Source organism: Lagenorhynchus albirostris, chromosome 5, assembly GCF_949774975.1.
Source record: "Lagenorhynchus albirostris chromosome 5, mLagAlb1.1, whole genome shotgun sequence".
In the NCBI taxonomy this organism is placed as follows: domain Eukaryota; kingdom Metazoa; phylum Chordata; class Mammalia; order Artiodactyla; family Delphinidae; genus Lagenorhynchus; species Lagenorhynchus albirostris.
Window position 1 is genome coordinate 90,352,677 of NC_083099.1, and position 12,800 is coordinate 90,365,476.

At 37.6% G+C, this 12,800-nt stretch overlaps 1 protein-coding gene across 1 annotated transcript in view; it reads left to right on the top strand.

Moving 5' to 3' along the window:
• MYH15 (myosin heavy chain 15) overlaps nt 1-12,800 on the top strand; it is a 185,666-nt gene that overhangs the window by 36,074 nt on the left and 136,792 nt on the right. Inside the window, 1 exon segment of the mRNA XM_060149051.1 lies at nt 5,410-5,516. Coding sequence (XP_060005034.1) covers nt 5,410-5,516 — 107 coding nt within the window.

Sequence of the window (12,800 nt, forward strand, 5' to 3'; positions counted from 1 at the left end):
GCTGGTGCCACAGAACTGCCTAGCATGGACCCACGCACCTCAGTGGAATCAGGTGCAGAACCCCCACCTACCTACCCTTTCCCCATTCACTCACTCCCCTCACTCAGCCCACAGGTCTCTTGGCTCTTTTGGGATCATTCGAGCTCTCCTGTTGCAGGACACTTTCACTAACTCCTCCTTCTATCTGGGACTCTTCCTAGGTATCTTCGTGGCTGACTCCCTCACTTTGTCAAGGTGCCTTCTTGGATGTTATGTTATCAGAAAACCCTTCCATGACTGCTCCCACCTCCTTCTCATCATCCTCTATCTCCTTACCCTGAATATTTTTGTTTGTGTCATTCATACAGCTGTTTTTTATTGGGTGTCTTACTCCCCAGTCTCCATCAGATGTAAGCTCCCTAGGAGCAGGGGCCTAATTTGTTATGCACTGCTGTATTTCTAGGTTTTAATACAGTGCCTGGCACTGTATCATAGTAGCCCTTACTGTAGTAGTAACTAATTATTTGTTAAATGAATCCTACCCACTCAGGGACATAGGACATATCCTTTGTCTTTTTCTAGTTGAGTGACTTTCTCAATATGCTCACCAATATTAGCAGTTACAATTTTCCTCCTGCCAGTTAGCCAGATTTTATTTTACATTTAAGTATTAATAAAGTTAACATTTTTGTGGGTTATTGCCTATTTGTATTGTTTCTTTTTTGAATTTTTATTTCCATTGTTAGCCCATTTTTAAAATTGAGGTACGGGATTTTTCTTATTGATATCTAAGGGCTCTTAATATTAATATATTAAGCACTTGTACGTTTCCTCCCAGTCATTTAAGAAGGAATTGAAGGAGCTGGACAGATGGAGAAGAGGATGGAAAGGGGGAAGGGACCCAAACCTAAGGGGACGTCCTTGCCTTTACCTCCTTCTTGAATCCCAACCTCATATTTCTAACTCTCTACTGCATATTCTACTGCTACCCTAAACTCTGCATGGCTAAAACTCAGTGTATCATCGCGTCCCCCAAGTGATGTCTTCCTGTTGACTTTTCTATTCATATTCACAGTACTGCTCTTCTCTCTGCTTCTTGGGTTAGAAACCTCTTGGTCATGTTTCTCAGTCTCTCTTTTTCCCTTTCCCGTTCTTAGTTTAGACTTTCAGCACTTTTGCACTCCAGTGTCCCACAGTGGGTTCGCTTTCTCTGTCATCTCACTCTCGTCTATCTTGCATGCTTCCACAACATTAATTGTTCTGAAGCCTGAATCTTATTATGCCATTTCTCTGCTAACAGCCCTTTAACATATCCCCATTATTTAATTAATACCTTACAGTGGCATCAGATGTCTCCTGAGACCACAAATCACCCACATTTCTGTTTATCTCACTTCCTAACTTGTTGGTACTATCCACCGTCTTTGACCATCGCTGCACTGCCTGCCTCTGGGCCTTTAAGTCATGCTGTTCCCTGTCTCAGAAATGCTTGTTCTCCCATACTTGCCCATCAAAACCCTTCTCATCCTCCAAGGCTCAGATGAAATGCTGTTTCTTTCTTGAAGTCTTCTCTGGTCATGCAGTCCAGGAGGGATCTCTTTCTCTTTCAAACTTTCATGATACTCATGATTTGTCTCTTATAGGCAGTTGTTTTATTGACTTGCTATTTTTGCCTGTGTTTTATTTACTCTCATGGATTATAAACCCCTTGACAGCAAGGATTTTTGTCTTGTTTATCTATCTTCTTACTATAGCATCTAGCACCAGGCCTCGCACATAGCAAGTGCTCAGAAACTCAGTTCAATAAATTAAGGAAGTTTGAACAGCTCAGAAACCGTATTATAACCCTACATAAAAGACTAATTGAAGATCATTTTCAAAACCCTTTTCCACATTAACCAGATTGTGGTTTGACAAAACTGGATTTTGTTTCTTTGTATCTGGTTATTTACAGATCAGATAGAACTGGGATAGAATTGTCACACTGGAAAGGATTGCCTCTTGTTTTTCTCTACCTCCTTACCTGTTTTCAGTTGCAGTCAGACTTTGTTCTCTCCATCTTCTAAATGTATTCACCAAACCTGTCTACCCTTCTCTAGAGAGTAGTTCTCAAACTTGGTTGCACATCAGAAAGCACCTGGGGAGCTTTTTAATTCCTGAAGCTCAGGCCTCACCCAGACCAAAGGAAACCAATCTCTGAGGGAGGATGCAAGCATAAGGATTTGTTTTCATAACTTGCCAGGTGACCCCAATGTACAGACAAGGTTGAGGGCCCTCTGAGAAGGACTGTTCTCAGACCCTCATGTGTATCAGAATCACCCGGCAAACATGCTAAAAAATGGGCCCAGACCCTAACCTTCTTCAGTGAGCTAGTCCTTTGTTCCTTTATGAGCTCCCCAGGCTATTCTAATCCACACCACCATTTGAGAACCCCCTCTAGCTAAACCTCTCCCAGGTAATATCATAAAACCTAAGTTAAAATTCATGGTTTTATTCACAACGTCCTAGAAAATGATGTTTATTGATAGGAATTTCATAAAGCCTCTTTGGGGAACACATCAGCTTACATGTTGAAAATATGTTTACAGATGATGCTGTCTTCATGATGGCATCTCCTAAATGTCAGGACATTTATTCATAGATTTAACTTTTAATGCAAATGAAGGTTTTTTTTTTTTTGGAATATGATGACAACTATTATTTTCTGTAAAAAAAAAAAAAGGAGAACATGAGATGTCCAATGTACACCTGTGGGATAAATCCACTACTCCTCTATCTGCATATCCTTGAGTGTCTCTGGAGTAGATGAGAAATAATTCTGTAATGTTGAAGGCTATTTCTGTTAGAGCTTAAGTTGGGATACTGTACAGAGAATTTTGGTTTCCTTTGTTCATGGATAAAAATAGACTCAAAGGACTGTCCTTAACACTGGGAAAAGGTTGTATGAGATTGAGACTATTGTTACCTATATTGTCCATCTGAATGCTTCCAATGCATAGAAAATCGGACTCCTGTCTTTTTTTTTCTGGACAGATATTGTGGAATTGTTCGTTTTTCACATTGTTGGTTACTATTCATCTCTGCTCAGATTCATCAGGCACGCTGCATTTCTCCCTTCCTTTGAAATATTTTCATTTTGGGTTAGATGCTCTTTAAAGTCTCTTCTGGTTCAAAAAGTCTATGATTCTGACCCATTGGCTTCTCAACTTGAAATAATCAGGCTTTTGTCTCCAAACATGGCACTCCTAGCAGGAATAACTCAGCATAGGATGAGCATATCTGCTTTACTTTTGATTTTTCCATTTATTTTCCCAAAAGGCTTTGCATTTTGAAAGGTTTCATAGCAACTGAGTACCTAGACCATTATCATTGATATGGAGTAGGTGTAGAGCTTCTAGAAATGTATGTATAGTATACATTGATTTTATTTAACAAGCAAATCAAACATTTCAAGCTTTTGAAGCCTTTGAAAATTTTAAAGGCTGACAGAAAGGAAATGGATATTGTTAGTACAAATGACATACAGCTCTCTAAATGTGTTTTGTTTTTACTTTGTTCTCTATTTGTGGTTACTGCTCAGGAAATTTTGTACTTCTTAGTGAAGTAAGGAAAGACTGGATTTTCTTCTATATTAAGACATTAATTTTATGGAGTTACTACATCAGATATACTAGCATATCTCAGGATTCATTTAAAATGGAAGACAGGGCTTCCCTGGTGGTGCAGTGGTTGAGAGTCCGCCTGCCGATGCAGGGGACACGGGTTCGTGCCCCGGTCCAGGAAGATCCCACATGCTGCGGAGCGGCTGGGCCTGTGAGCCATGGCCGCTGAGCCTGCGCGTCCGGAGCCTGTGCTCCGCGATGGGAGAGGCCACAACAGTGAGAGGCCTGGGTACCGCTAAAAAAAAAAAAAAAAAAAAAAAAAAAAAAAAAATGGAAGACAGCAGAGAGGTTCAATTGAGTAAAATATTTCTTTTGTCTGATAACTGAAAAAATCTGCAATTTGAAATGTGTTTATAACTTTTTGCCTGTGGCATTCTTTTGTGTTATTGCCATTTTTTAACACCTGGTGTGATACATGTCTATTTACTTTTCCTTCTGATAACACTTATTCTTCACTTCTTTCCTTAGAAGATAGAAGTGCTGTTTTATAAAAGTACAATTGTATGGGTTGTAAGTATTCTTGTTAGGCAGCAGAGGGCACTATGGGGCAGAGATTTCACAGGAAAAGGAAAGGTTTCTGAAAGATACTGGGCAAGTGTTCTGGCTTCTGTTGATTGGCAGCTGTCTTGAATTATCCAATGACATGGTCCAAGTTCCGGTTTCATTGAAAGGATCTACAAATGTATATGTAGAAGGGGAAAATAGGCAAATAACGAAAATGAGATTTTTCATGTCCTTCAGATAAATAGTTCTTTTCAGAAGAGGGCCAGTATCAAGAAAAAGATTCTTTTTAAAAATTGAGTTATAATTCCCGTATTATAAAATTTATCCTTTTAAGATGCACAGTTTAGTGAGTTTAAGCATATTCACAATGTTGTGTGACCATCACGCCTACTTAATTCCAGAACGTTTCATTACTCCAAAAAGAAATCCTGTACCCTAAAGTAGCTACTCTCCATTCCTTTCTCTCCTAGCCCCTGGCAACTACAAATCTACTTTCTGTCTCTATGGACTTGCCTATTCTGGACAGTTCATATAAATAAAATTGTACAATATATGGCCTTTGTGTCAGGATTCTTTCCCTTACTATAAAGTTTTCAAGCCTCATCCATGTTGTAGCATGCATCAATACTTCATTCCATTTTACGACTAAAAAAGTTCCATTGTATTAATATACCACATTTTGTTTATCCAGTCATCAGCTGATGGACATTTGTGTTTTTTTCGTGTTTTGGCCATAATGAATAATGCTACTGGGAACGTTTGTGTACAACGATTTTGTATGAACATACTTTTTATTTCTCTTGGGTGTGTACCTAAGAGTGGAATTTCTGGGTCCTATAGTAACTGTTTAACTCTTGAGGAGCTGCCAAATGGTTTTCTATAGCAGCTGTACCATTTCATATTCTAGTAGCGTATGAAGGTTCCAATTTCTCCACTTCTTCACCGAAACTCGTTATTGTCTGTCTTTTTGATTATAGCTATTCTAGTGGGTGTGAAGTGGCAGTTCATTGTGGTTTTGATTTGCATTTCTAAGAAATAGAGGCTTTTAAACATTTAGGATTCATGCATTTATTCCCAAACTACAATCTACCTTGCTATATCATTCTAAACAAACCATCCTTCCATCTTTTGGATAGTCTATTGGGCTATAGTGGAATGAATTTTAATAGTGTTTTCCTTGCTCTCTCCCCCTCCCCACTTTCCTCCTTCTCTTTTTCTCTCTCCCTCCCTCCTTCCCTTCTTTTCCTTCCTTTCTTTTGACCAGATGCTGACAAAGCTGAGCTGGTGAAGGGCTTGATCCATCCTAGAATCAAAGTTGGTAATGAATAGGTTACTAGAGGCCAAATTTAGAACAGGTAAGGTATTTCCAGAGCATTACGATTCTATGATCTTGTAGTAATTGTATACATTTCGTATTTGTGTATTTTTCAACTTCTGATGATGTCTGCAACAAGAACTTCTATAAAAAAGTGACTTTGGTAAGTATTCCAAATGTTTTCATCTGTGATGTACACCACAGTAAATGCTCTTGTGTTGAGTCTTTCTAGTCTGAAATATACCATTTTGACAGCTTTCCCTTAGGTAACAAGTCTCTTTGCAGATGCAGACAAGTCCTTTACTTGTTGTGATCAACATCTTTGTTGTCCAGCTAAGAAGTTTTTAAAGCTATTGGTTTCTGACATGAATAAAATTGGCAAATTGACATCTATCACCTATTTGGAATATTGACTTTTTAGGCAATCAGACACATTCATTAAGAGTTTCAGAACATATGCTGAAGTTAGCATTTGATTTGAAGAGAGGGGAAAATGAGACCAGAAGTGAGAGATGGAAGGTCATATGGGTTTTATTCAGTATTCAGGAGAATGTTTTAACTATAGAATAACAAGTGCTCTAAGGACTGCTGATCCTGAGGCTTTGCGATAAACAGTCCCAGAGCTGCCAGGTAATGAGACCATCTAAGTATGCTAGTGCATTTCAAAATAATAATTTACATCTGTTATGTGTTAGTCAGTATGAGGTAGGCCATGCTGCAGTAATACACACACAGTAAAATCTCAGTGACAATAAAGTAGGCATTTATTTCTTACTCATACCAAGTCCAATACAGATTGGACCACCTTCTTCAATTTTGTACTTAGGCAATCTGGAATGCAAGGCCTCCCATGTTGCTGCACAGGGGAAAAGATGATTTGTGAAGAAAATACACCCACTTTAAATGCTTGGGGCTAGAAGTGATATCACCTTTACTAATATTCTATTGGTGAGAATTAGTCGAATTCTCTCCTTAGCTACAAGGGTCTCAGAAATGTAGTCTTTCTGGAAAGAAGAAGTGGTTTGATCACATATAATATATATAAAGCATTCATATTATCTCCTTCCATTCCTACAACAATACTCAGAGTTAAGTAGGGCAGGGATACTTAACATGTTTTTTCCAGTTGAGGAAACCAAGGCTTAGGGAACATAAATAACATTCCAAAGGACATACAGCTAGTATTCAGGTGACGCTTAGACTGTCTTACTCTGTATACATCTTAAATCTGAAAATGAGATAGACAAATGTGGAAATTTGTGATAGAAGACAGTTATTTTGACTACAATAAACTCTCTTTCTTTTGGTTTATTAAGGCATCTGGTGTGACTATGTTATTTAAAACAGTTCAACAACTAATCAAAATCAATTTCCTAGTTCAGCTTAATCTATAAATCAATAATTCTTCCTCTACCGTAATACCAATTCTATGGGAATAATTTGCTTACATTTTTGTCCTCTGTGGTAATCAGAGTTCCTTGAGGCCATGGACTGTGTCTAGTTCATCTTAATACCTCAGCATCTAGCACAGTGCCCTGCAAGCAGTAGGTGCTCCATAAATGGTTGGGTTTCTTTTTTTTTGCATCTTTATTGGAGTATAATTGCTTTACAATGTTGTGTTAGTTTCTGCTGTATAACAAAGTGAATCAGCTATATGTATACATATATCTCCATATCCCCTCCCTCTTACACCTCTCTCACACCCTCTCTATCCCACCCTTCTAGGTGGTCACAAAACACTGAGCTGATCTCCCTGTGCTATGCAGCTGCTTCCCACTAGCTATCTATTTTACATTTGGTAGTGTATATATGTCAATGCTACCCTATCACTTCGTCCCAGCTTCCCCTCCCAACCCCTATGTCCTCAAGTCCATTCTCTGTGTCTGTGTATTTATTCCTGTCCTGCTCCTAGGTTCATCAGAACCATTTTTTTTTTAGATTCCATATATATGTGTTAGCATACGGTATTTGTTTTTCTCTTTCTGACTTACTTCACTATGTATGACAAATTCTAGATCCATCCACCTCACTATAAATAATGCAATTTTGTTTCTTTTTATGGCTGAGTAATATTCCATTGTATATATGTACCACATCTTCTTTATCCATTCATCTGTCGATGGACACTTAGGTTGCTTCCATGCCCTGGCTATTGTAAATAGTGCTGCAATGAACATTGGGGTACATGTCTCTTTTTGAATTATGGTTTTCTCAGGGTACATGCCCAGTAGTGGGATTGCTGGGTCATATGGTAATTCTATTTTTAGTTTTTTAAGGAACCTCCACACTGTTCTCCATAGTGGTTGTATCAATTTACATTCCCACCAACAGTGCAAGAAGGTTCTCTTTTCTCCACACCCTCTCCAGCATTTATTGTTTGTAGATTTTTTGATGATGGCCATTCAGACCGGTGTGAGGTGATACCTCATTGTAGTTTTGATTTGCATTTCTCTAACAATTAGTGATATTGAGCATCCTTTCATGTGTTTCTTGGCAATCTGTATATCTTTTTGGAGAAATGTCTATTTAGCTTTTCTGCCCATTTTTGGATTAAGTTGTTTGTTTGTTTTGATATTGAGCTGCATGAGCTGCTTGTATATTTTGGAGATTAATTGTTTGTCAGTTGCTTCATTTGCAAATATTTTCTCCCATTCTGAGGGTGGTCGTTTTGTCTTGTTTATGGTTTCCTTTGCTGTGCAAAAGCTTTGAAGTTTCATTAGGTCCCATTTGTTTATTTATGTTTTTATTTCCATTTCTTTAGGAGATGGGTCAAAAAGGATCTTGCTGTGATTTATGTCATAGAGTGTTCTTCTCTGATTTCCTCTAAGAGTTTTATAGTGTCTGACCTTACATTTAGGTCTTTAACCCATTTTGAGTTTATTTTTGTATTTGGTGTTAGGGAGTGTTCAAACTTCATTCTTTTACATGTAGCTGTCCAATTTTCCCAGCACCACTTATTGAAGAGGATGTCTTTTTTCCATTGTATATTCTTGCCTCCTTTATCAAAGGTAAGGTGACCATATGTGTGTGAGTTTATCTCTGGGCTTTCTATCCTGTTCCATTGATCTATATGTCTGTTTTTCTGCCAGTACCATACCGTTTTGGTTACTGTAGCTTTGTAGTAGAGTCTGAAGTCATGGAGCCTGATTCTTCCAGTTTCACTTTTCTTTCTCAAGATTGCTTTGGCTATTCACGTCTTTTGTGTTTCCATACAAATTGTAAAAAAAATTTTTCTAGTTCTGTGAAAAATGCCATTGTAGTTTGATAGAGATTGCATTGAATATGTAGACTGCTTTGGGTAGTATGGTCATTTTCACAGTGTTTTCCAATTTTTCCAATCCAGAAACATGGTATATCTCTCCATTTGTTTGTATCGTCTTTGATTTCTTTCATCAGTGCCTTATAGGTTTCTGCATACAGGTTTTTTGCCTCCCTAGGCAGGTTTATTCCTAAGTATTTTATTCTTTTCTGTTGCAGTGGTAAATGGGAGTGTTTCCTTAATTTCTCTTTCAGATTTTTCATTGTTAGTGTATAGATATGCAAGAGATTTCTGTGCATTAATTTTGTATCCCGCTATTTTACCAAATTCATTGATTAGCTCTAGTAGTTTTGTGGTAGCATCTTTAGGATTCTTTATGTATAGTATCATGTCATCTGCAAACAGTGACAGTTTTACTTCTTTTCCAATTTGGATTCCTTTTATTTCTTTTTCTTCTCTGATTGCTGTGGCTAAAACTTCCAAAACTATGTTGAATAATAGTGGTGAGGGTTGGTACCCTTGTCTTGTTCCTGATCTTAGTGGAAATGGTTTCAGTTTTTCACCATTGAAAATGATGTTGGCTGTGCTTTTGTCATATATGGCATTTATTATGTTGAGGTAGGTTCCCTCTTTGCCCACTTTCTGGAGAGTTTTTATTATAAATTGGTGTTGAAATTTGTTCAAAGCTTTTTCTGCATCTATTGAGATTATCATATGGTTTTTATCCTCCAATTTGTTAATATAGTGTATCACATTGATTGATTTGTGTATATTGAAGAATCCTTGGTTTCCTGGATAAACCCCACTTGATCATGGTGTATGATCCTTTTAATGTGCTGTTGGATTTTGTTTGCTAGTATTTTGTTGAGGATTTTTGCATCTGTGTTCATCAGTGATACTGGCCTGTAGTTTTCTTTTCTGTGATGTCTTTGTCTGCTTTTGTTATCAGGGAGATGGTGGCATTGTAGAATGAGTTTGGGAGTTTTCCTCCCTCTACTATATTTTGGAAGAGTTTGAGAAGGATAGGTGTTAACTCTTCTCTAAATGTTTGATAGAATTCGCCTCTGAAGCCATCTGGTCCTGGGCTTTTGTTTGTTAGAAGATTTTAAATCACAGTTTCAATTTTAGTGCTTGTGATTGGGCTGTATATGTTTTCTATTTCTTTCTGGTTCAGTCTCAGAAAGTTGTGCTTTTCTAAGAATTTGTCCATGTCTTCCAGGTTGTCTATTTTATTGACATATAGTTGCTCATGGTAATCTCTCATGATCCTTTGTATTTCTGCAGTATCAGTTGTTACTTCTTTTTCATTTCTATTGATTTGAGTCTTCTCCCTTTTTTCTTGATGAGTCTGGCTAATGTTTTATCAATTTGGTTTACCTTCTCAAAGAACCATCTTTTAGTTTTATTGATCTTTGCTATTGTTTCCTTCATATCTTTTTCATTGATTTCTGATCTGGTCTTTATTTTTTCTTTTTTTACATCTTTATTGGAGTATAATTGCTTTACAATGGTGTGTTAGTTCTGCTTTATAACAAAGTGAATCAGTTATACTTTTACATATGTTCCCATATCTCTTCCCTCTTTTTTTTTTTAACATCTTTATTGGAGTATAATTGCTTTACAATGGTGTGTTAGTTTCTGCTTTATAACAAAGTGAATCAGTTATACTTTTACATATGTTCCCATATCTCTTCCCTCTTTTTTTTTTTACATCTTTATTGGAGTATAATTGCTTTACAATGATGTGTTAGTTTCTGCTGTGTAACAAAGTGAATCAGTTATACATATGCATATGTTCCCATATCTCTTCCTTCTTGTGTCTCCGTCCCTCCCACCCTCCCTATCCTACCCCTCTAGGTGGTCACAAAGCACCAAGCTGATCTCCCTGTACTATGCAGCTGCTTCCTACTAGCTATCTACCTTACGTTTGGTAGTGTATATATGTTCATGCCACTTGCTCACCTTGTCCCAGCTTACCCTTCTCCCTCCCTGTGTCCCCAAGTCCATTCTCTATGTCTGCATCTTTAATCCTGTCCTGCCCCTAGGTTCTTCATGACCATTTTTTCCCTTAGATTCCATATATATGTGTTAGCATATGGTATTTGTTTTTCTCTTTCTGACTTACTTCACTCTGTCTGACAGACTCTGTGTCCATCCACCTCACTGCAAATAACTCAATTTCCTTTCTTTTTATGGCTGAGTAATATTCCATTGTATATATGTACCACATCTTCTTTATCCATTCATCTGTCGATGGACACTTAGGTTGCTTCCATGTCCTGGCTATTGTAAATAGAGCTGCAGTGAGCATTGTGGTACATGACTGTTTTTGAATTATGGTTTTCTCAGGGCATATGCCCGGTAGTGAGATTGCTGGGTCGTATGGTAATTCTATTTTTAGATCTTTAAGGAACCTCCACACTGTTCTCAATAGTGGTTGTATCAATTTACAATCCCACCAACAGTGCAAGAGGGTTCCCTTTTCTCCACACCCTCTCCAGCATGTATTGTTTGTAGATTTTTTGACGATGGCCATTCTGACTGGTGTGAGATGATACCTCATTGTAGTTTTGATTTGCATTTCTCTAATAATTAGTGATGTTGAACATCCTTTCATGTGTTTGCTGGCCATCTGCATATCTTCTTTGAAGAAATGTCTATTTAGGTCTTCTGCCCATTTTTGGATTGTTTGTTTTTTGATATTGAGCTGCATGAGCTGCTTGTAAATTTTGGAGATTAATCTTCTGTCAGTTGCTTCAATTGCAAATATTTTCTGCCATACTGAGGGTTGTCTTTTCGTCTTGTTTATGGTTTCCTTTGCTGTGCAAAAGCTTTTGAGTTTCATTAGGTCCCATTTTTTTATTTTTGTTTCCATTTCTCTAGAGTGGGTCAAAAACGATCTTGCTGTGATTTATGTCATAGAGTGTTCTGCCTATGTTTTCCCCTAAGAGACAAACTTGATTTTTAAAAACTGTTTAAATGGAACTTTTCAGTACTAATAGCTCTTGTTTTCAGGAAAATTTTATATTAATTTTAGCAATACTTTCACCTTCACTTGTTTCTCCTCCTGTGAATTTTAAGTAATATTATATTTAATACTTTTTTTTGATGGGGGTGAACCTAGAGGTTAGTTTTTTTCTTCTTCATCTTTTTTTTCTTTTGTTTTTTGGGGGGTTATTTTATATTGTTATTTATTTATTTTTAACATCTTTATTGGGGTATAATTGCTTTACAATGGTGTGTTAGTTTCTGCTTTATAACAAAGTGAATCAGTTATACATATACATATGTTCCCATATCTCTTCCCTCTTGCATCTCCCTCCCTCCCACCCTCCCTATCCCACCGATCCAGGCAGTCACAAAGCACCGAACCGATATTCCTGTGTCATGCAGCTGCTTCCCACTAGCTATCTACCTTACGTTTGTTAGTGTATATATGTCCATGCCTCTCTCTCGCCCTGTCACAGCTCACCCTTCCCCCTCCCCATATCCTCAAGTCTGTTCTCCAGTAGGTCTGTGTCTTTATTCCTGTCTTACCCCTAGGTTCTTCATGACATTTTTTTCCCTTAAATCCCATATATATGTGTTAGCATATGGTATTTGTCTTTTTCTTTCTGACTTACTTCACTCTGTATGACAGACTCTAGGTCTATCCACCTCATTACAAATAGCTCAATTTCATTTCTTTTTATGGCTGAGTAATATTCCATTTTATATATGTGCCACATCTTCTTTATCCATTCATCCGATGATGGGCACTTAGGTTGTTTTCATCTCTGGGCTATTGTAAACAGAGCTGCAATGAACATTTTGGTACATGACTCTTTTTGTATTTTGGTTTTCTCAGGGTATATGCCCAGTAGTGGGATTGCTGGGTCATATGGTAGTTCTATCTGTAGTTTTTTTAAGGAACCTCCATACTGTTCTCCATAGTGGCTGAACCAATTCACATTCCCACCAGCAGTGCAAGAGTGTTCCCTTTTCTCCACACCCTCTCCAGCATTTATTGTTTCTAGATTTTTTGATGATGGCCATTCTGACCGGTGTAAGATGATATCTCATTGTAGTTTTGATTTGCATT